This window comes from Scleropages formosus, chromosome 1 (assembly GCF_900964775.1).
Source record: "Scleropages formosus chromosome 1, fSclFor1.1, whole genome shotgun sequence".
Lineage (NCBI taxonomy): Eukaryota > Metazoa > Chordata > Actinopteri > Osteoglossiformes > Osteoglossidae > Scleropages > Scleropages formosus.
The window spans coordinates 23,199,984-23,224,632 of NC_041806.1; the positions used below are offsets into that span (position 1 = coordinate 23,199,984).

Genomic DNA, 24,649 nt, shown 5'->3' on the forward strand with positions numbered 1-24,649 from the left:
CCCCTGAAGGACGTCCATGGACCCCCGTTGGCTCCGCGGGCCCCATGTCAAGAACCCCTGCTGTAGGGCTTTAATTAAGAGATCCTTTTCCTGAAAGGCCCATAGCCAGCAGTAGGGGGTGGTGTGTGATGCTCAGAGCAGGTGCCTTGCAGCTTGAAGGTTGCTAGTTCAAACCCTGCTTCCACTGTAACACCTTTTCTCAAGGTCCTCCTTGTCTCTATGAGAAAAGCCTGCTGTATAAATGGGTAAATCAACGTAAAGATGATTAACAGCACAAGTCGCCTTGAAAGAAGGTGTGAGACAAATACAGGTGAATAACAATAATGCTTAGCAGGAGATGATCTGGTCTCAGGGCAGCAGTGTGTCCCTTTGCTCTCTTCTTCACTTTCCATGAATGACACCGAGCTGGAGACGTCGGCGGCGCGCGGGACCCGGAGAGCTCCTGCAAGACTGAGCGCATCCCTCACACCCTCTTGCTCTTCTCCTGTCTTTCTTCGTAACGCAAACTCAAGCTGTGTGTCTCTCTGTGTGCGAGGAGCTGTCTTCCACCAGATGTGGTCCTGTTTTCACCTCTTGCAGGGAAAAAGAGTGTGACGTTTATTAAGGCTTTTCCTTCAACAGCTGAGCTCACACTCGTGAACTGAGAGCGCGGAGAAGTTTGCGCGCTACCGGTCGGTGCGTCCGCAGCAGCGTCACTCCCACCTGATCCTCTGTCCACGGGTCAAGCTGCGGAGTCCACAGTGGGACGCGGGTTCCAGGTGCGGACGGGAGCGCGCCTGCCCTCCTACCCGCCGATCCGCTGTCGGGAACGGCGATGCCGCGGACCGTCGCCCTCCTCCGCGCGAATTCCCCAAACGGGCTTCGCTGCGCTGTGACAGCGCGCTGATGCGCGAGACGCGGCAGCGCGGCGAAGCGCGCGGCACGGCGAGCCACCGGTGTGACATGGGCCCCCGGAGCCCGGACCCGAGAGCGAGCCGCGCCGACCATGATCGAGATCCGAAACGCGGCGGTGGTCAGCATTTGTCTCGTGGTTCGCTTCGCGTCTCAGGTGAGAACCGCTTTTTAGCGCGAACGATGGAAGCGCGTGGAGACGCGCGCGACCGCGCTGGAAACTCAAGTCGAGCGCCGCTTCGAACTTGAAGTTGGCCGCAAAATGTGCAATTTAAAGAAATTAAAAAATGTCAGATTTACAGATGGCGAATAAATCCATCCACACGGACACACTGCGCAGGCGAACACGTGAAATATTAATATATTTATTCGCATAGTGGAATATATTATTTATGCTTATATAACTGTATATAGTCACGCATGCATTGTTTTACTCAATCGCTTACTCATGTAGTACATGATCATGGTATAGAATTGGTGTGAGTAGCATACCTGTGTACTGTTACCTGAATAACTGCTAGTTTTATTAAGTTATAATATACTGTCAGCGTTCTGAGTCCTGCCTCGCTTAAAAATTAATTATAGTTCGCAACGTGAGCTCTGTGTTCATGCTGTACTGTACATTCATTGTGCGCTTCTGCATTTCTGAGGTCGTTTCAGGGTTAGAAAGGGCGCTGTTGTTGTGGCTCTTGTGGCTAAACGGTTTCTTGACTTCCTGCTGAAACGCGGCGCTTCTCTCTGTACTTTGCTCTTCACAAGCAGGTAAAAAAAAAAAAAAAAAAAAAAAATGAAACACTTGAGCAGCGCGGAAGAATCATCTTCCATGGTAAAACCGCGTTTAATATAAAAGCATGCAGTGGGCCATCTGATCTTCCACCAAAATGAGGGATGCATCACTGTGTGTCTTTATGAGAAGAGAAAAAAAAAAAAAAATCAGTGAATAAAAAAAAGCTAAGAAGTTAAGGTGTCGTTTGACTAGACAAATGAAAATGAAGATGTGCGGGAGGACAGTGATGCAGTATCCTATTCTCCGCAGTCTAAACAGCTTTCCCACTATTTCATAGTGAGTCATTCACATCCAAATAAGCCTATTTGGATTAAAAATTGAGAGAGGCAAGGGCAGGAGGGAGGGGTGAGAAGCACAAATACCACCCCCCCCCCAAAAAAAAACACATCAGCTGTGATTGTTTGTGTGTGAATCACCATTAACGAACTACACAGTGTCCTCAGAAGAGGCTACTCATCCCAGAGAGGCTGGAGATGCATAGAGCAGCACCGTGCACCTTCCGGGCGTCAGAATCCCGCAGTGAATCACCGTGCAAAAAGGAGCAGGTGCCGTGTCCAGTGTGCAAAAACTGTAAAGATTAACGGAGAGGAACACCTCATGAGGGCACCTGGACCCAGGATGTGGCCCTTTAAAGAACAAAAGATCAACAGGTTTGAAGATGTGGCAAATGCGAAAATGTGTTATGTCACTGGTCCCTGAACCGAAAAACCCGTTTGCTCTTCCTGACGTCCCTTTTATAAACAACTTTTTTTAAAATCATTTATCTGTTTTAAGTGGAACATCGCAAAATTTAGGTTGATATGTCCAATGTATGGCGAAGGGATGACTATTGTGGAGAAATCCATAATAACACGTATTTACACTGTACTTTAAGACTGTTTACATGTCCTCATACAGTTGGTTTTACACGTGCACAGTACAACACGATAGGTTATGAAATTTATTTTTGCATTTATTCGCTTAGGGCACGCTTTTCCCCAAAGCCACGTACATCTCGGAAATCGAAGCAGTTACGAATTAATGTTATATTTTTTCGCCGTGGCTTTGTGCAAGATTTACACGGAAGATTTCGGCATGCAGCATGAAAAACAACACAGGATACAGTAAGTTAGCAGAAATGTCACATGTGACAAATAAACTCGAAATCCCAGAGGCACAGAAGAGGAGAGGGGGGGAAAAAAAAACTCGTATCAAAGGAATGAGATGAGAAAAATAAACCTCTGAGGACTCAAGGCTCCTCCGGCTACCCTCCCCCCAGGAGCGGTAACTACAGACCGAAGAACAACACAATTTTTCCGAAAGAGAACAACAGCTGGCGGAGCAACTCGTCCACGAGCAAAAAGCCGTAGAACAAGAACAGGTGTGCGCACATTCGCACATATTTCTTTGTTTGTGTCTGTGTTTTTCCGTGCATCTCCCAGCGCGTCGGTATGTACGTACGTAAGCGTGTACACGTGTGTATATAGACGCCGTTGCGGTTTTCTCCCCTCCCCTTCGGACTGCCTGGGCTGACTTACGGCCCAAGTTTCCACAGTGACAGGAAGTCTAAGCGTAACGTGCTCAATTTTCTGCACCAAACAACAAAGAAGCCCACTTTGCACAGGCCACTCATGAAGCGAAGCGCGTGTTTTAAACTGTGTCAGCCTGCATGTGACTTTGTTCTCTCGGTAGCTCGCCTCGCACCCATGACTTCCCCTCGCGCTCCGATCGCCCCCATCCTTCTGAGCCGGAGCAGCCAGAGCGGCCGAGAACCAGTGTGAACGTCTCGTCTCTTCACACAGGACCGAAGCAGTGCCGAGGACACTTGTACTGAAAACACGCTGAGGGTAAGAGGAAAATGCTCTCGCAGATGTTGCTGATATGATACCGCGGTAACGTGCTTGAAGGAAAGCTCACAGAGACTCAGGACACTTTGCTCAGCGCAGTGCACCATGAACGAATTTTCATTTTTAATCAACTGTTCGATGCAGAAAGACGGTCAGGAGCCAGCGTGTGCCTCTCTGCGATATTGCGGTGCAGAGTTGTAATGATGTTCTTTCAGCAGCTGAAGGAGTTATGACAAGAGAGAAAAAGAGTGTGGAAGAGAGGAGGAGAGGTACAGCGAAAGAGTAAGAGCTGGTTGGGGGGGAGCGATGGAGGGGGGGGCCACCTGGGGAGCCTTGTTGTTCGGAGACGGGAGTGGAGCGGAGACCCGATGAGATCCTCTGTGACTGAAAGGAAGAGAGATAATGAAGGGAGCAGGTCAGCGGAGGGGAGATGGGTGCCCAGGGAGGTGTGTTTGTGCAACGAATGGGGGGAGGCGGTCGGCATCGCACATCGTAGTTATTTACGACCACATTGGGTTTGAGGCTGAGGGCCGGGGTCACGTGTCCTACAGTGGAAAGGGGGCAGGAAGCGTCGTGTACAGTAGGTGGAGAGTGTCGCTTGAACCCGTATGGTTCTTCCTCACTCCTTCCGGTACCATCTTGCTGGATAGGTGGACCCGAGTGAGCTTCCTGACCAGGGGAACGTCTATGTCCTTGGTCTTGATTGCTCTGCCTTCGTTCTACAGAACTTTGGGGTATTGAAGCAGGCTCGCCCACCTTATTTATCACATGCTTGGGCTGTATCTCATCCATCGGGTCATTATTAGTACCTGAATCTATAGGAAGCACATTTTTACAGTAAGAAATGTTTCTGTTCAGTGAGAAGCAGTGATGCAATATTGGACATGGATGATGCAAAAATTTTGTGTACGAGAAGGGGGCAGTCCCTCATCCTCAGTGCACAGTCCTCGACTGTCTTTTTACAGAAAGCCCCACCACCCGATTCTGATTGGTAACCGTCGTACATATATTAAATGTCTTTGATGTGGTTGGTCAGAACATAACCGAGACTCGGACCTTCACGTGACTGGATTTTCAGAATGACAGGTATTGGAACCTTAGCCTGGACAGCAGATACCACGGTGATTCTGAAACCGAAATGTTGGTGGTTAAAGTCATGCAAATGGTTTCTGCAGATCTTCTGCCAAAAACCCTAACCCGCCAATTAATGTAACTCATACATGAAAGCAGCACTGGATGAAATCACGGCATTCCGTGGACATCTTCTGAACCGTAACCATAAGCGATCAATGTCAACACAACATCATTTATACAGACTTTCTGCCATGTGGGCATTAACCTAGCTAAAGAAAGTGCTTAGTGTTACAGTGTACACCCAAGGCATAAAAGGAATGGTAACAGGATGTGAATAATTTTTGAAAGCAGGTGACGTGTACCATGACATCTTAAAGAGATTCACACACTTTGGCTTGAGAAGTTTCCTAAGCCAGGGATCCCATCGGGAATAAGCTGTTGTGGTGACCGATGACCTTAGGAACCCACTCTGTTCCATGCAGGAGATGACCCACTCTTGGCCGCAGCCTCTCTCCTCCCTACAGGCCCCTGGTGGAAGGGAGCCCAACCGATTCCCTTACGGCTCCAAGGTGTAGTAGCTCCTCAGCTCAGTTCATGATTTGATTGTTTGAAATATTTATGTTGGGTAAAACATTTATGAATAGCTCAACAGTGCATCCTCCCTTCAACTATAATTTTGGTCACAAGTCAGATTAAATGACCAGCTCTACCTGTCTGACATACTTACCAGTTCTGTGCCCACGGTACTGATCATAAGTTTAAAAGACTTTGACAGTAAATATATCTTGTCCTAGTTGACTAGTGCAGGCTGGAAATAACTTCATAAAACCAACACTGACAGCCTGGATGCTTATCTTAAAGAACAAAAAAGTCAGAGGTCAATGCTTTCATTTTCCATTTTCTTTTGAGTATAATTACAATTAGTCATATGAACCTAGAGCCTGCTGGCAGAGGGACCCTGATCTATTTTCACGTGTTTCCTGTGAACAGCTTATTGCGTGAATACTGACTTCACAGTTTGTGTTTTTCAGCAGGTGAAGCAACATGGTTCTCATCAAAAGCCATGTGAGTATTTCTGTCCAAGATGAGCACTCTTATGTCATGGTTATGCCACAGCTGAATCCGCAGCCTGGATCTCGGTAAGACCTAGAGTACGGTCTGGAGTATGGTCTGGAATATAGCCTGGAGTATGGCATGTAGTACGGCCTCTAGCGGAGCCTGGACTATAGCCTGCTGGCTGTGGATCAGAGCAGCGGGAGGAACAAGGATATTGTCATGCTCCCTGTGGCTCCGCGAGGGGCCATCATGTCAGTAACTGCGTTTCAACAAATACGGATGGATCGAAACACTTCGTGTGTTAAAAATGACAAAAAGCTCTGCGCAATGTGGAGCACTGCGAGAGAGGCAGGGGAGGGATACGACGGGGAGACGGAGGTCGTGACTCAACCTTCCTATGACACCTTCACCCCTGTTGTCTTCCTGCCACAGCAGCAAGGACAGACGCTCCAACGAGGATGGGGCCTTCATTCACAGCACCTCACAAATCGTAAGTAGACCCCAGCAGCACAAACACATACATTCACAGGAGCCATAGTTCCATTATATGCAGCTGAAACAGCGGTGCAGCGGGTAGCACTATTCCCTCATGGTCCCCGAGCTGCAGGTTTGGATGTGGGTTTGAATCGGCCTCAGCCTGGTGACTCTAAACGGTGACTGCGTGAACGGAAGTGTGTGAGATTACCCTGCAATGGACTGGTATCAAGTCCAGGGTGTACCCTGCCTCATACTGTATTCTTCCAGCATAGGCTTTAGACCAGCATGACCCTGCACTGGACAAACAGTTATTGCTAATGGATGGATGTAATGAAAATCCCTTCGATTTCCTCCAAGGTGTGATTTTGAATTTCTCGATCAACACTTTTTGTGTGTCATTCTGCAATACATTTAGCGTTTACTTCGGCCACGCCTTGGGACAAATGTGCAGGAAATTCACACTGGTGTATTTTGTGTGTGCCACAGCTTTGGGTGAACATTGTCCCTGTGTTTGGCTTCTCTTCAGCATTAGCAACATCAACTGCAATGCAGGCTTCCAGATTTAAGTTAAACTCTGTATGGCACTCTCACACATATCAGAGTGCAAACAAAAGGTTTCGTTTGCCATTGTTCTCAGTTATCCTTAAACTATTCTCAGATCTCACCCAAGAAGTGACCAGACATGTGCGAGACCCATAATATCAAAAATAATTAAAAAAAAGTCAACATTCTCCAAGACAGCAGGTAGTATAGTGGTTAGAACTGCTGCCAATGAACCCAAAAGTTACAGATTCAAATCCCACCAGCTGTACTACCCTTGGGCTTGGTACTTACCGTAAAGTGCTCCAGTAAAATTACCCAGCTGTATGAATGGGTAAATAATTATAAGGAACTTAACACTGTAAATAGCTTTGGAGAAAAGTGTAAGGTAATATAATCCACGCAGAAAAACAGCCAGTCAGCTCAAATGAGAGAAAAAGAAAGGAAAGTCTAAGCAAAAGAGCTGAAAAGCATCACACTAACGAAAGACCAAAGGCGTGAAACCCGGTACTACCTTCAGCCAAAACCCGAACGTTCGCCTCAAAATCCTCCGACATTCCGCAATCCAAATTTCTGTTTAAAGGGAGGATCACAGATATTAAAAGGCTGCGCCGGTGCTTATTTCCTTCTGACAAGCCCTTCCCAGGTGTGCCAACCCATCCGGAACATGGCGCGAGGCCACGGCCTGAGCCACTGCCTGCGACAATATGTCTTTAATGCATAGAGCCCTGTTCAAAAACAGGCATTTTTTAATCTAATCATCCTAAGGATCGCAATTTTATTATGTCACCGGGAAGCAGCGCTCCTGCTTCATAAGTACAGAAACTGATAGGAAAGTTAATGTGACTCAGAGGAAATGAACAATTTTTCATTACCACTGGAGCAGTTCATCCTGGTGTGAACCCGCTGTCCGTCGGTTAGCGCTTCTGTCTTCCAGACCGGTGAAGGTTGTAGCGGCGTCACTTAGACCGCAGCAGTTCGGTCACACAGGTAATGAGTGTGTTCTCCCTCTCTCTCTCCCCCTCTCACCAGTAGGGGTTATGAAAAAACGTAATGGCATTGACAGCTTTACCGCACCGACCAACACCATGTACAATCAAAGTTTAGGGAGAAAAAAAGTGCGCACCTCTTTGGACCACCGTTATAGACTCAAAACAATTTACAGGGTTTCAACGGAATAGGAAAAATAAAAACGCCATCACACCGTGCTCCTGCAGACAGCCCTTAAATCATAGTGTGAGCGATGCATTTGTCGGTGTGTCTTCCTTAACCTGGCAGCAGTATAGGTAGTGTGGCCAGCGTAGGTGTGCTGGGATGAGACCTGCGGAACGGAACGTGAGAAGGAGGGCTCGGCGAACCTGGAAGTCCCGCTGGATTTTGATTCGGCAGCTTGGCCTGTAGGGGTCAATGCAGAGATGCATTGTAACGGAGGGAAAAGGGTCTCGGACCAGAAGGGGGCAGGTTCCCATTCCGTAAGCGCTCTGGAGAAAAGTACAGAACGTGAATTGTGCCGGTGAAACAGCTGAAATCTGTTTAAATGGGTAAAGCCGCAAGACACGTGAATTTTTTCCGTTTCACTCGAAACGGCTTGGATTGAGAACCTCCCGCTCTTGCATTCCAGGATGCTTGAGGATGACCTGAAGCTCAGCAGCGACGACGATGACGGCACCATGGTAAGAACCTCGCCAGGTATACCTGACAATTCGGGATGAGGAGAGCCGATTCGGCAAAACGTTTGACGCTGCCATTGTTAGCGGTCGCCAGCCGTCCCAGAATTCACCGCGAAAGGGGATGGTGTCAGCGCTCGAGTTACATAGGAATTTACAGCCCTTGGAATGGTGTAGGAAAAATAAACGCGGTGTGGGCCAGCTGCTCAGGGGAGGTGGGAGATCAGTGGGCTGGGCTACAGGACCCAGTTGGGTGAGATGGTGAGAAGGCGGCGGCCGCTTCGTCACCGATCGCCATCTGCCGAAATTAAGTGACATGAAACGGAGGGGCTGTTGACCGTGACCCGAGCTGACCTCAGCTATCCAGGGCTTTCTCTCGCTGTCTGACCGCAGTGGGAAAAAGCGAGTTGCGGAGGGAGCCGGGAGACCGGGGAGGAGAGGCGGAGCGGGGGGTGCGCGCAGCTGCCCGTCGGCTGCTAAATGAGTCCTTTGTGCACTCCTGCAGGAGGCCGGCAGTCGCTTTGCCCTTCCTCATCTGCACCCCACTTCCTGTGGGACTGCGGCTTCCGGGTTCTCCTTGCTGCGAATACCTGCAGCGCTCGCGTTCCGGAGGAGCCGTCCCATTGCTCACAGGCTGATGTATTACACGCATACGTGCGCGTTCTTATACAGACTGTTACACACACACACACACACACACGCATAGACACAACCACGTTTACACAGCGAAACACACGGCACTTCGTTTTATCACCTGACCCAATTTAGGAAACTTGTTTAATCTTTTCATCAGTGATTTTCCCGCATGTTTTTACGTGGATGGTCTGAAGAGACAGCCATTAGGTCGAGATAATGCTTACTTCGCAGATTCGAACGCTGCTCGAAAGTACGTGAACCCTGTAGGGATGGTCGTTATTCTTGCGTAAAACATTAAAATAAACTTATCAAATCTTAGAATAAGCTTATAAAATGAATGAATGATTATGATTTACACACCCGATTCTACTCGCATACTTGATTTAACCAGCGTAACTCGGACTTTACTTGTTTCTCGCACCTGCGCCGCTTGCGTGTTTCTACCACGCGCACGATTTCCTCTAAAGCAACGCGTGGAATTGGTCATCGCGCACCTATTACGTCACATGAGAAAGACTGATTCTCGCTGAAAAACCGTTTTGTGGTAAAACTAAGGGACACGAGGGGTTCGCATACTTTGAAGCGGAGCTGTAATCACAACAGACGATTCGATGGTGGTTCGTTTGAGGTGCAAAGCATTGAGAAAAGCCAGGGCCGTGTTATTAGTTCTGGGCATCTGGTTAAACATGTTGCTGTTGCTATTGCCCCACACCCATGTACAGTCTATTATGGGTGCTTCTTAGGAATATAGACTACACCAGAAAAAAAATCTACCGTTCCTGTGAATTTACCATCTCTGCAAAGGTCATAAGTGAGGGGATTCAGACACGGCTTCACGTTCTCATCTGTGATCCCGCTTTAGAGAGAGCTGCGAAGACCGGGAGCTCTTGGCTGAACAGCCGTGTTCTTTACACTGCAGGCAAAACGTCCAAAGGGCATCCATGATGTATGGTTCTTTTTTCTGTGTCTCTGTTTAACTGCAGCAATCCTCTTCTGGGCTCGGCCACGGAAGGTAACGGCTTCTTTCTTCTTGCTCTTTTCGGCGTTGATAAATATCCCACGGGAAACAGCATTTACCTGAAATTAAACACAAAGATGTGTCTGCTACCCGTTCGAGAAGTCAGGACGTGCTGGAGCCGTGCCTTGCTGCGAACGGCGTTTGTAAAGCAGGATTCGTAAATCGGGAAGTGTGCGTAAGTGTGTGCGCGACTGTGAATGTTGTGGAGGAAAGCAGCTTGTGAGGAATTTGACAGCTGGCTGCCAGGTCAGTCCTTCTCCGTGTAAAGCAGGACCCCAGGGAAGGAAGGTGCACGGAACATGGCACCAGTCCTGAATCAGCCAGTGCACAGTGCATACGTGTGTGTGTGTGTGTGTGTGTGTGTGTGAGTGAGTGTGTGCGTTAGCATGCATGCGGTATAAGCGTGTGTGTGCCGCGTGGGCGGATTGGCTGGCTCCTGGCGGCCCTGGTAAACAGAGTTCCGCGTAACGTTGCCGGTGACCGACAGCCGGCCCAGGCCCCAGCAGGACGAGCAGCGGCCGTGCGCACATGGCGGCCGGACGCGACATTCCAACTCCGGATCCTCCAGCGCGGGCTCCTCCAGCGACTCGGACAGCGGCAGCAGCCCACGCTCGCGCAGCCCCGGCCCGCAATCCCCATCCGAACCTGGGTCACCCGCTGCTGAGCCGCCCCTGAGCATCGGCACAGAGGAGGTAGGCTGATAAAGATGCGTTGCAGTCAGCCGGTACAGCACTGAAGTACCAAGGGAAGCGTGCAATGTGGAGGGGCTGCTGGGAAAGGGATAGAAAGGAGCCGAGCTAATGGGATCTGCGTAAGCCGGGGTGATAGGGTTGGCGGCTGCTGAGAACCCGATTTTGGGTGTCATTTGTCAGGCAGCAGGCAGCACAGTGGTTGGAGGAGCAGTACGTGGCTTGGAAGGTTCAAAGCTCAAATCCCACCTCCTTCTATAGCACCAAGGTGGTTACCCAACAATTGCTCTATAAAAAAGTTAACCAGCCATGTAACTGGGCAAATATAGTAATTGCAAGTTGCTTCAGAGAAGAGCATCAGCTAAAGAGGTAGCTTTAACGTGGAGGCTGGTGAAGTTCAGACCTCGGAGTGCTCGCTCATCTGCTGCTCTCCATGAAGCACAAAGTTCTCGGAACCTTTTACCCCTCGCCAACAAGCGTTCGTAAACGGCGTTTCACGAACGCAAGGGGTCCGACGTGTTCTTTTCGTGGAACGCGAACCTCTCGGAACCCCTCGGAGGGTCCAAGCCCGGGCGAACGAGAGCGAGTCAGTGCATCGGATGCGTAACAGAGCTCGCTCGCTGCTAGACCCGTAAATGCAGCCATCTGGGGGAAGGAAAAATAACTTCATGTGGTTTTCATACATGTGGAGAAGCGAGTGTCTTTCTTCAGCGGAGGGTGGAAAGAGCTGACTTCCAGGTAGAAGGGGGCTGGTAGGCTGGGTGGGTTTTTTTTTTTTTTTTTTTGGGAGGGGGGCGTGCTGGAAGGTACAAGAAGTGCAGTGTCTTTTTGGGAGAGGGGAATGGATGGAGGGGGGGAGCGTGTGTGCCGAGAGGTTTAAATTAATGCTGGGAGACGGAAGGAAAGCAGTGGAGCTCGCGCTGTGAGTATCCAGTTGGTTTTTACTGCTCTTTCTCAAAGCTTTGTGCTGCAGGAAGACAACGTTCGCAACCTCACATCTAGTGGCGATCCTTAAACGGGGCAGGTTTTATACCAGTAGTAAGAAATCTGTGTGAATCTTAAGTGCGAGCTGTGTGTGTCCGGTACTGAGGGGCGGAAGAGCGAAGGCCGAAGAGCAGACGCCTTAGTAGCACAGCCTTGTTGCTGCAGGTCCAACATAGTGATGAGCGATGATGGCTTTTATGACTGAACAGAGCAATTAAGCAGAACCGGCTCAAACGGGAGCTCTTCACCTTCCTGTATATTTTCCATTATTTTGACATGGCAGCCTGTACATTGCAAATGCTTTGATCTGGATATGGATGCAATTTGATATAAAACTGTGAGTGAGCGGACTGAAAATTGGGGAGAATCATACTCACATTAGTGAGTGGGATGGAGCTGGGTTTGTGTAGCCAGGTTCGGAGGTGGGCATGGGTCTGGATGAGGAGCGTGCTCTGGGGTGTTACACTCACTCAACTGTGACATGAGACATGGGTAAGGTGCAGCATGCCACCTACCGATAGGATTCCGTGTCACGTGATGTGGTAGCAGCGGCCTCCTGGAAGGCTCTGACTTGTTGGCCACACCTATGTGATGCCTGTGACAAACAGTAGCATGTCAAAGGTAAGGCTTTCTGGAGGAGGGCTTCAAAATATCACATTCATACATCTGGTTGACACTTTTCTCCAAGGCAACTTACAATTATTTACCTATTTATACAGCTGGGTAATTTTACTGGAGCAATTTAGGGTAAGTACCTTGTTCAAAGGTACTACAGCTGGAGGTGAGGCTCAAACCTGCAACCTTTGGGTGCGAAAAGCAGCATCTCTAACCACTACACTACCAGATGCCACCAAGAAGTTCCCCAATGATTGATGACAATGAATGATATTATTCATTTCCCAACGTTGATACTGGAAGCACAAGAATATCTGAAATGGCTTCGTGTTGAAGTGGAGAGGTCTTCTCAAAGTCACCCTTTTTGCGTCTGTGTGTTTCTCTGCAAAGCAGTCTGACAGCGGAGGTGTAAATGTTCCAGTATTCAGTGCAGGGAGTAAAACGTCCAGGGTGGTCCTACGGTGAAGCGCAGTCTAGAGCGGCCGCTGGCCCTACCTCGTGTTTTCTTTTTCCCCACCTCAGGCTACAGAGTGGCAGCTGGACAAGTGGCTGAAGAGGGCAGGAAAGACCCAGGGGCCTGGAGACCAGGCTGCAGCTGGACACGCACCCAACGCAGATTCTTCATCCGGCTCCGAGTCAGACGACATCCCATCTCCAGCAGGGTCCTGGGGGAAAGGTCCTAGCCCAGGACCCAGGGAGGAACAAAGTCCTGTTCCTAGCCCTGGTCTGGACTACTGCAGGGGACCTAGTCCACTGCTGAGCTTGAGCCCCAGCTCCAGCCCTTCACCTAGTCCTAGAAGCCCCAGTCCCATAATCCATGCTCAGCTGAGCCCCTATGCACACGGAAGTCCAAGTCTTGCCCGTAGTCCTACACCCCCAGCTCAGTTGAGACCTGCACCTAACCCCAAAAGCAGACTCGGTGTCAGGGTCTGGGATACTCCGGGCATCCGACCTGATCCCCCATGCAGAAAAAGCCCCCCTCGAAGCTTCAGCCTCAGGCATCCGTCTCACCCAAACTCCAAGCTAGACCCAAGGGCCAGAGCCAAACCGCAGATCAGGGACACCTCCAACAGGGACATCAGGTGGGACAAGTCCTCGTCACAGAGCAAAGGACAAGAGGTGGATGGCCGAAAGAAGGCACCGCCAACCGGCACTCCATCGGAAAGGAGAGTTACAGAAAACAAGGAGGGGTCACGGAGACCCTGCTGGGCCAAGGGCTCTGAGGGAGCAGATAAGAGGAAGGAGGAGGCAGGGTTGGTGAAGGAGAAGCAGAGACCAAGGACAGAGGGACTGGAAACCCGGGCGGTGCAGTCCAAGCAGAGGCCCCGTAGCAACAGCCAAAGGCGTCCACAGGAAACGCCCCCCAGCAGCACTGAGAAGCAGAAGAGGAAAAGAAGGAGGAAAGCCCAGGAAGTTCTGGAGGACCCCAGGTCTTCCCGGCCCTCCTCTCCCTCCCCCACACCCGTCATTCCCCCAACAGACTCTTCGTCTTCCTCTTCAGGCTCAGACTCAGAGCCTTTCTCACCCCCTGTAGTCGCAAAGGTCCCGGGAGACTCTACCTGCAGCAAGCAGCCCGTCTCTAAGAGGTCGCAGAGCAGAGCCAGGGCCACGGAGGTCCGAACTGCAACAGTAGAGACCGGAGGGCAGGCCACAGATCCCCGGGCTGGAGACTCAGGCCAGAAGCGCTACACCCTGGTCCCATTCGGACGTAGCGAGACACCGACTGGCTCCTGCCGATCTCCCCAGCCTGGTCCACGGCCTCGCCCCCCGCCACATGGCCCCCACTCTCTCGTGGTGAGGATAGACCTCTCCCTGCTGCTTCGGGTGCCCACTGCTTCCTGCGTCTCTCAGGGCCAGGCCACCTCTTCCTCCTCCTCTCCCACTTCACGGAGAGACAGACACACCATGAGACACACACACGGCCCTGAAGTGGACCCTAGCGACCACAAGAGAAAGCGCAAGGTATGACTTGGTGATGACGCCAATCTAAAGCAAGAAAGGCGTGCGTTTACCGACCTAAATCATGTAATGGACAGAAATCTTTATGTTGGGCTTTTCGGGGCAGAATGTGGACCCCGTTCATGTGTGAACTGTCTCCTTCCGCCAGTCTGAAAACAGGGGTCCACAGCAGGTCAGTAAGAGGAATCACTCTCATACCGATCCCAGGTCAGGTCAGACTACGTCCACTGAGAGAACCGCTGTGGAGTCCAGCACTGAGATTCGAGTCAACGGGTAAAATTTACACACTCTCTCTCAAGGCTGCCTTATGCTCACACTCACCACCTTACCAAACTTACCTTAATTATCCACCTTGAACGAGTCTTTTCCCATTAATAATGTGGGAAAATCTGTCCCCGTCTCACATTCACGCGCACCCAAAATAGACAAAATGTCAGAAGCACGTACCTGTTCATTCACAATGTGAAATCATTGCACAGCTGCAGCGCAGCATCTGACCTCTTCCCTGTTTTCTGTTCCTTCCACACATCACGGGAAGGTATGAGGAGGGTTTCTATGGCGATGAGAGGCAGCCCTTGTCTCCGCTATCCCCTCTGTCAGACTCCTCCGAACCACCCAAGAACAATGCTCCCCCGAAGCGCTCGAGCCAGAAAAGGGGAGGATCTGAAACAGAGATCTGTTTTACTCTGGAAAAAGATGCTGCCATGCAGAACACACAGGCTCAGGTGAGACACCACAGTCAGCGGTCCACATGGAGTACGCCTTTGGGTACCTGGCCGTCTAGTTGCAAGGATATCTGCAATGTCCGTAGTACAGTTTTACTAGAGCAACTGGGACTAAGCAGTAGGTCAAACTGTACATAGCAGGGACCTTCTGGGATATGATTCTACACCCTTTCGGTGATGGTCCAACACTAAGAAAAAACACAGAGTTTGAGCTCAGCACATATAGGACTCACATACAAGGACCAGAGTTCATTTTTCTTTTTATACTTTTTTCTTCTTTTACCACATAAGTCGCGACACTCTGCTATCTGCTGTGTTTCGCTCGGCTGAAAATTCACCAGAAGCGGTCAGTATTTGTGCCGGGGGGGGGCGGGGTCTTTGCTGTGGAAGCTACTGGCCTTTCAAAGCAAAAAAACAGGGTGCATTCCCAGGGCTGGGGGACTCAGTGGGACATTGCTTTGTGTTTAGGTGCCCAGGACACATGCACAAGTGAAGTCAGAGTCGCCAAGACTCGCTGGAGTCCCCCTGCCCACGTGTGAAGGTTGGGGACCCCTCCCAATTCAACCACTTCCTCACCGGGGGGCTCTCATTCACCCTGACATGTGAGTGCCTGGTCTCAAGCATGAGTAAAAACATTTCTATTTCTCACAGGGTATTACGTTCAGGAATCTGAAATGTACGTCATTCATAGCATATTGCGCATTTCACTTAATTACATATCAGTCGCATTAATGACAACATTCGAATGTAGGACAAACATGTTACGATTACCAAACATTTCACCGTTTTTTCCGCTTCATAATTTTACCGTTGTGCTTGTTTACTGTTAAGGTTTCGAGAAACAGTGCGACGCGAGAGGCTTCGAGAGCTGAAACGTTTAAATATATTCCATATACAGCAACACAACTTGATGGTGCACGCGACACGTCTGCAGGCGTCCACACCGCACTCGTATCTACTGCTTTTCTGCCCTAGTTCTGCTTAAGCTCTCGAGGCCTTGTGAATCACATATTGTTAACATTGTCTGCCAAATGAACAAGAGTAATGTGGAGCGATTAATGAATACCCCTGTATGTGTTCAAAAACCCCAGGTATTTAAATTAGTACCCGAAAAGCTGTCACAAATTTCCTTTAGAACTCCATAGTCTAGGCATCAGGGCCTCTAGATGTGTATTTCTATAGACATTGTCACTCTTTCCTCTCTCCTACCTTCCATCCTTTCCATTCCTCTCTCTTGGATCCCCCCACTCCTTGATCCCCGGCCTTCCCATCTGACCCAGGTTACACCATGCCGAATACTATATGCATGAAGCCAAGAGGATAAAACATCGTGCAGATGCCATGGTGAGCAGTTTTTCACCTTTTCGCCATATTGCCGGTACACATTATTCATGTAGCTGTCTATAGAAGTGATAAAAATGGGAAATACAAGCAAAAGCTGATCACAGCTGGTGGTTTCTAAGCTTCTTGCTTTCTTCTGGCCACTGCTCCTATTAAGGGTCATGGTGGTAGCAAGCGAAGCAGCCAGGTCCAGAGCATCCTTTCCCCAGCAACACTCTCCAGTTCCTCTTGGAGACCCCCAGGTGTCCTCACACCAGCTGAGAGATACATACCTCCAACATAGGAGTATACAGGACAGCTGGTAGTGCAGTGGTTAAAACTACTACCTTTGGATCCAAATGTTGCATGTTCAATCCCCACCACCAGCAGTAGTACTCTTGAACAAGGTACTTACCCTAAATTGTTCCAGTAAAATTACCCAGCTGTATAAATAGGTCAATAATTATAAACTTGTAATAATGGTAACCATAATGTTGTAAGTCACTTTGGAGAAAAGCATCAGCTAAATGAATAAATGTAAACATGTCCTGGGTCTGCCCCAGTCTTGACATCATCTGCAAACAGCAGAGGTGCCACCCTTAGTCTCCCTAACCGGAAATTTTTGAGCCTCAGCTGAGCCCTGATGTCCGGTCTACGACAATCAAGAAGAGGAGTGAAGACGAAACATAACCTTGGCAGAGCACAAAAAAATGGACTTAATGTCGAGAATCCCAACATAACTGTGCTCATACATCAGATGTTACTGATGGGCAGCCCTGGATGATGGATATGTTAATGATTTTCCTATGCATTTAAATCATTTTGGTACATTTTATGTGCCAAAAATCTGTTTGTGAACTTTGAACATGTTTGCTTCTTACCACGGCTCTGGTAAATATTCACCTTCCCAGCTCTTAAATATGAAAGTGGACCCATTATGCTTTACAGTCCGATGGCAGCCGATGGCAAAGGAAATTGAGCAGGTGGAAAGAAGAATGGCTCCCGCTAAATATCAACAAATTCTAGTAGAGAAGAACTTCAGTAAATATCAGTGGAGAATTTTACGGTGAAAAGAATTCAGAATCAACCATGGAGTACTTCTGAAAGCAAAAGGTTATGGTTTGGTAATTTCGCAATCTCCAGATCTGAATGATCTAGAAAATGTGTGGGGGATGCCAACATTGAGGGCATATTAGTGGACCTAAGAATATTCCTGAACTGGAAACATTCTGCAAGGAAGAGTGTAAGAACATCCCTGAAGCAAGAACATACCTGGCTACAAGACATAGTCAGAAGCTGTGATTTCTGCCAAAGGAGGTGTTTCTAATTGAAAGGGTGCCCAAACTTTTGCCAATGTCACAAGTTTATTATAATAATAATGACCATCCCTACAGGGTTCACATGCCTTCAAGCAGCACTGTATGTCATGCATACATTTGTACCCTGCAAAGGTTGCATTAACTTCTTTTTACTCAGAGATTCAGTGAAAGTTCAGTTTGACCAGGAGTACTGCACCCAAACTTCTGCATACAAATGTATGTTTGTATACATTATAAACTCTGTTCTTCTGAGCACAAGTATTGTACCCACCCTTGACCAAAAGGCTGCTGCAGCAAGGTCTCTCAGAATGTCAAGTCTCCCGAGTCACCTTCCTCCCCCTTGCAGGTGGACAAGTTTGGGAAGGCAGTGAACTACGTGGATGCGGCGCTCTCCTTCATGGAGTGTGGGAAGGCCATGGAGGAAGGCCCCCTGGAGGCCAAGTCCCCCTACACCATGTATGCCGAAACCGTGGAACTTATTAGGCGAGTCTCTCCCTGCCAGCCACTTGTCTCTCTGAGGGAGACCACATTGCCACAATCGAGAGCCAAAGATTCATGCTGTGTTCTCCCACACAGTCACATACTTGTACACACACATTTCTTACCGATCTGGGACTGAGTTTAACGCCCATTCTTGCGTATAGGCAAACGCAAACTCGCTCTCAGGTAAACCTGCTGTAACTGATCCCATTAGGTATGCTATGAGGCTGAAGAATCACGCCGGGCCAGCAGCGCAGCAAGTGGACAAACAGCTGGCTGTACTCTGGTGAGTTTTAAGCACCAGCCTACATGAGTACCAGATACCACAATAATTAAGGAGCTGAATGTGCTGCAGGTTGCTGGTTACAGACGTTCAGTGTCAATGAGGTGCGGTGGTTTCTCAGAATTGCTTTACCATAAGGTCCAGGTGTGCAACTGGAAGCTTTGAAAGTCGCAATGCCTAGTAGCATCTGCTTGTTGGTACTGTTCAGTTATGATGGTGCTTCACCTGCTAGTTTTCGCTGCCTTGCCCTGCTTTACTGGAGGATGTTCCGGCTGAAAAAGGATCATGCCATCAAGTACTCCAAAGCCCTACTTGACTACTTCAAGGTAACTGCACTTCCAGCCTGAACTCGGAATACGTTGAGGTGGTTAGCCTGGATTGGATCAGAGACTTTTATTACTGCTGTCTTTGTTTGCAGAGTTCCCCCAAAGCTTCCCACGCAGTGCCCCCCTGGACCACCAGTGCAAAGTAAGTGCTTCTCCCTCACAGTTACGCACCTTAACCGCGTGGCATTCGGATTAATATAAATAGTGGCATTTCAGGTTAACTGACATGTGTTGAGACAATCTATCCTGCATTGACAGGAGCACAGGAACATCTCCATCTCCACTGAACCCACTGGGGCCACAGTGTGGCAGCTCGCCCTCTGCCCTTGTTACCATTCCCCAGCGCATCCACCAGATGGCAGCAAACCACCTCAACATTACCAACAGCGTCCTGTACAGCTATGAGTACTGGGAGCTCGCTGACAGCCTGGCGAGAGAAAACAAAGGTTTGTGGCCCTAGCGGACATTCAGAGTCGAATCAGAACCCCAGCGTAAGCACAGAACCTGCTTCCTGCCTGCTTGTGGTGGCACAGTTGAGTAGTACTCTGCAAACATTTCATTCATTTTACTGACACCTTTGTCTGAGCCAACTTACAATGTTAGGGTTGTATACTACGCTACATAAGTATACGTGCCCATTTATGGAGCGGGATGATTTTTACCAGAGCAATTCTACATAAGATCCTTGCTGAAGGATATCACAGTGAGAGTAGGGATTTGGACGCAGGACCTTCCAAATACAAGGCAGTGTTTGCAACCTCCGTGCCACCTGCTTCCTGTAAATTTTCATTATCCTCATACGAATGTAGGCACAAGGCTAAATGAGAGGCAGCAAACCTTTCTACTCATGACGAGAAACTCTGACGAGCACAGCTCTGGCTCACAGTATTTCTGCATCATGATAATAACACGTAGCATTCGCTGCATCAGTATTCCATGCACTGCAGTGTCTGACGCATTCCATATTTACAGGATAGCTTTGATTATATTTTAATACTCTCCCCACCTTCTCTCCACCTTTTCTGTTTCCCCCAGAATTCTTCAGCTACCTGAACACGCTCATGGGGCCACTGACTCTCCACAGCAGCGTGCAGCATGTTGTCCAGTACACGCGACAGGCTCTACAGTGGATTCGGATCAGTGCCAACCTGTCGTAGAGCACAGTCATGACTCTCATCAGTCAAAATGCTGTAACAAAGAGACCCCTCCACCTCCACCACCAGAACACACGATCCACCTCTTTCAGGAGCTTCTTTTACTTTGGGTTTTGTTGTTGTATGCTTTGAACTGCAGGGGGTGCTGTTGATGTAATTTTTATGACACCGCATCATCAAGTTCACTGAACATCTGAAACAATGAGAGTTTGGGTCCTGCTGGGAGAGTAGGCCAAGGAGGCGAACATCAATGACCAGCTGGGACCTATTTAAGATGAAGAGGTGGATTCTGGGGGAATCAGATCCTGCAGACAAGCAAACAACACAGAATCAACAGCAGGACCTTTATGTAACACATCTTGCTCTGCCCAGCCGTGATCTCGGTTGAGAGACGGGCGCAGGAAGGCACTTTTGCTTGGAGAGGTGGGGTGGCATCTCCATTGTCTTCCCTCTGGTTAAGGAGGATGTGACCTGACGAAATAGTAATGACCACATGTGACTCGTTCAAACAGGGAACTTCATCTGTCATCATCACAATGACTGATGCTTAGGCTTCACTGATGTTAAACTAACAGGTTATGGTGAGGTGCCTGTGTGGAGTTTCTGTCATTCTGAAACCATTTTATATGATTCTTTCTCCCACTTTTATATATTAATCGTGCAATATTTATGTTTTCATGTATTCTTCAGAGCAACCTTATTTTAAAACCGGATCGGATGCAAGCGTGGTTTTTTTGTGACGTTATTGCAATACTGTGTGGCATAGCATTCGGTGTTTCAATCTATGCAAGTCTTTTTTTATTGATACGTTTGTTTTGCAATAAAACGTATGATTTGTCTTTTCCCTTCGTGTCCAGTTTGCGCACACAGTGGTACAGATACATGCAGCACTTTGAGTGGGTGTGTGGCGCCACCTAGTGGCAGATCACAAGAGCCTAAACAGAATTGCACAGGCTTGGCTTTTCAATTCTCATAATCTGGATTCCAAACTCAGAGAAAAACCAGGGAAGTGGGACGTTAGCCCGAGTGGTGAAGACTAATATTTCGCTCCATATCGTGAACATCTCCTGTGAATGCTAACATTTCTGGTTACCTACCCCTACCTATATTCCAAAATTGCTACGTCCCTGGCTCCAACGTGTTTAAAAATTATTATTTAATTAACTCAGTTTAGGCTTGGATATATGAGTGCTTAAATTCGTGTGCATTTCCCTTGAACTGAATACTTACTCGGCACTTCTACCTCCATCTGTCTGTCCACCTACTGCTTTTTCTCTGCTTCCCCGTTTTCCTCTTCGTCTCCAGTTGGTTCCCGCCCACTTGTGATGTCGACCAATAAGAGGCCGGACAGGAAACCGGTCTTCGTCAGCGAAAGGCTAGAGCCATAGCAACAGGAGAAGGGAGCAGCCAATGAAATGGGAGCTCGGCTGTCTTGACAAATTCAGTGAAACTCGGCTTGTTAAACGGACTGCGGATTTACAGCGCAGAGCCATAAACACTACTGTACACGGAAAGTTATCAGCGCATCGCCTCCATTTTATGATTTGAAAAGGGCAGCCACTACCTCTGCTCGACATCACACTTTTGCTGTGATCTTGATTTGAGAGTTAATAATGGTACCGCAATATTAATATAAGCCTGTACCTGAGAGTGCTGGCAGTCCTGATGATGTTATTTTTCATATTTAAAATTTGTTCATGCTCACAGTCATGATCATTTCCTGCATTTACCACCCCAGGTGTTTATTTGGAACACTGCTCAATTAAAAAAAAAAAAAACATTTCTTACTGTCCATATTGGAAGAAAAGTTTTTTTATGAATAACAGCCCATATCCTGAACAAACCCTTCACATTTGCAGTGTCTGAACTCAGATGCTTATGATTTATGAAGGTCAGTCTAACACTAGATGTGTCTTTGTAAAATGTATTTTCTATTGCTATTATTATTTTTTAACTGACACCTGCATCCAGTCTGACTCAGTGTTAGCAAATTTTGCAATAATTTTCCTATTTGCATAGCAGTGGATTTTCACTGTAGCAATTCAGAATCAAAGGTACAACAGCAGGAGTGGGATTCGAACCAGCAACTTTCAGATTGCAAGATAACAGCCCTAAACACAGGGCAGACCACCAATCCACACTGTGTCATATAGTTGCGTGTAGATCTCTCATGTCTCTCATTAAAGGACTGTGAAACCCTTCAGACATCCAGAGGACGACGGAGGAGCTGTGGTGTCCCGGTAGAGCACAGATTCCAATCTCGGTGTGGGTCACTGGAAATGAATGGATCAGCAGCTAATGAGCTCTCAAATCTGGAGTAGAAAAACTTGCAATGTTCTATTTATTACCATAAAATTATCAGCAAAAGGTACTTAAACGAGTAATACATAAATATCAGGGGCAGATTAGGCTTCCTTGGACATTAGAAGGTATTGTTATCTCTACGTGTCAAACCACAGACACAAGGAGCACATTTACTTACAGATTCATATCTTAGTTTGGAATGATACAACAGAGATACATCAATAAACATTACACTGACATTTACTCATTTAGCAGACACTTTTTCCCAAAGCGACGTACATCTCATAGAACAAAAAATGCATCATGCAAAAGATGGTTAAGACAGGTATCGCTGGGTCGGGTCACTTTAGGAGACACTCTTGTGGGCCTACCCAAGTCATGTGGATTCTCAGGAAATTGGCTTTTACTTCTGTAATTCGGTTTGCAATTCTTTGTTTAAATCTGCTTCTGGAAAACATTAAAACAGTAAATTCTTTCATTGTAACAATTTTGCTACAACTGTTGTATAATGTAAATGGTACAAAATCATTTAAAATATATTTTAACCTGTAATTCATTTCTCATCCCAGTACTTCCTTTTAAAACTCCTCATATAATATGAAGAAATGTGAGTATACATTTTTTAATTTTCAAATGGAAAAAATACCTCATAGATCAATAAAGCCATTAGTTCATATTCAGGTTTACCTGATGCACAGCACCCCATGTTCTTTAACCCCGCCGATGAGAGTATATAACCAATTATATTTTCACATTTTCATTCATATTTCTCTCCTCAGACTCAGCAGTGTTATAATTCCAGTTACCCAGAGTGTTTCCTAGTCGCCCAAAGAGAAGAAATCGCCTCAGGGTCCAAAGCAACCAGCACCCAGGGTGACAAGAAGGAAGCAATACTAAAAATAATGTAACGGCCCGCGTTACTGGGGAGCGCCATGTTTGAGCGGGAAAATATGTTTACTGTAAATAGCTGGAAATTGATTGAAATTATTATGTATATTTCAATAGCGGCATGACGGTTTTTGTGCCTTATGTACTGAAATAAAGAATTTTAATTGGAGGAAGTGATAAATGGAGAAATTTTTATCTGAGATGGACAGTAACAGTAACTATCCTGTGTTATATGCACCTACTCGATCGATGAACCTCGGTGCAGCAAGTGGTAGGTAACGAACTAGGTTTGCTTGAGACTTTCATGTCTGCAGCTATGTCTCCTTCTCTTATGTAATACATATAGCGTCTGCTAAATGAATAAACGTAAATGTAATGTAAATGTAACAGTTGTGGTACCAGATACGACCAGTGTTCTGGCAATCCATTCTGATCCGTGAGAAAAAAACAAAAAAAAAAGAAAAAAAACGGCGGGGGGCAATGTTTGGAAATGCGGGTAAAATGTGAAATAGTTGTTCAACCGCTGTGGGGAATCACGGGATCTTCATCTTGAGAAGTGCTAAGGGCTTCTCGGACCGTGAGCATTATTTCCACTAATACTACGCTACGTCTAATAGACCTTCACAATGAACTGTATTTGCATTAACCCATTTATGTAACCCTGCAACACGGAAGTTGTTTCGGTCGGTGACATAAAAGCAAATTAGCTATTGCACAAGCTTTACAATCAGAAACAAGTTTACTACTACCTTTAATCTCACTCTGGCACCCAAGGTGTGCCTACTCTGTTATTCATTGTCTGCTAAACGAATAAATGTAGATGTAAATGTGGCTCTGGCTTTCACCACGTCGGAGCTACGACCACCTGCCGGGGACCCTAAGGACCAAATATTGGCAATATTGGAGTTACACATGATGATAATCGGGGCCAAAAACACTTGGGACACGTCCCTCCTCGTTACGCCTGCGGCGTTCGATTACAAGTTAATGGCGCGAACACAAGCGTGTGCGTACGCTTTTTCGCAACGAGTGCGACACGCACGAGGACGTGTTTCGAACGCACTGCCGCGTGCCCCGTCGCAAAGCCCTTCTCTCTGCCTTGAGCGACGCAGCGGCGTCCTCGCGCTCCAGAGGTTTCCGCAACTGCGTCGAGAACGTGACGGGGTCACCGAGGACACGCGCTCCCGTCGGCGCTCCGCGGCAACAGAACACCGTTTCCTCCACCTCCGCCGCCCTCTTAAATGAAGCATAAATGTGCAGTTCAATGCCGCTCATGAATAAACTGTATTTTCAAGTGTACGCAAATTGCGGCTGGTCTCCGAGAGCACGCGATCGGCTTCAAACGTGTTTACTCCCCAGCACGCGCCGTGGCCATTTTACTCACTGGGCTTCAACGTGCGCGCGCGGACTCTCCCCGAGGACGAGCGCAAGCGGACGCGTGTGGGAGGAGGGGGGGGCGCAGTAGGCGGTCCAGTCAATGAAACGCGCTGAGAGTCGAGACACGACGTGCGTACGAGCGGCGCCGTGCAAGTGGGTTTCCAGATGGAGCCGCTGCGTCAAAGCGCAGGGCGTCGGGTCGGCCGTCAGGGGGCGCTGTGAAACCGGCCGCCGACGGAGAGACGGTGACGGCG

General features: G+C 48.1%; 1 protein-coding gene and 1 long non-coding RNA gene across 10 annotated transcripts; one reads left to right on the top strand and one right to left on the bottom strand.

Annotated features, from left to right (window-relative positions):
* The first annotated feature begins 213 nt into the window (after positions 1-213).
* aff3 (AF4/FMR2 family, member 3) lies at positions 214-20,607 on the top strand. Of its 9 annotated transcripts, none has more exons than XM_029249674.1 (20): positions 214-310; positions 622-758; positions 3,350-3,504; positions 5,061-5,147; positions 5,610-5,643; positions 6,067-6,124; positions 8,273-8,324; positions 9,938-9,966; positions 10,460-10,664; positions 12,783-14,222; positions 14,368-14,492; positions 14,758-14,944; positions 15,413-15,546; positions 16,225-16,288; positions 17,930-18,066; positions 18,278-18,349; positions 18,579-18,672; positions 18,765-18,814; positions 18,931-19,118; positions 19,708-20,607. In XM_029249674.1, exons 4-20 carry the CDS (start codon positions 5,064-5,066, stop codon positions 19,827-19,829), a joined length of 3,075 nt encoding a protein of 1,024 aa, XP_029105507.1. In that variant the 5' UTR covers positions 214-310; positions 622-758; positions 3,350-3,504; positions 5,061-5,063; the 3' UTR covers positions 19,830-20,607. The 9 variants fall into 9 exon arrangements, with proteins under 9 accessions (XP_029105507.1, XP_029105509.1, XP_029105504.1 ...); XM_029249676.1 differs by lacking the exons at positions 214-310; positions 622-758 and adding exons at positions 776-1,048; positions 2,937-3,038; XM_029249671.1 differs by lacking the exons at positions 214-310; positions 622-758 and adding an exon at positions 776-1,048.
* Positions 20,219-24,541, bottom strand: LOC114909858 (uncharacterized). The gene is made up of 3 exons (XR_003797400.1): positions 24,403-24,541; positions 21,057-21,202; positions 20,219-20,297 (listed from the first exon to the last, which is right to left on the bottom strand). It is a non-coding gene; the product is annotated as an uncharacterized LOC114909858 (long non-coding RNA).
* Positions 24,542-24,649: the final 108 nt, after the last annotated feature.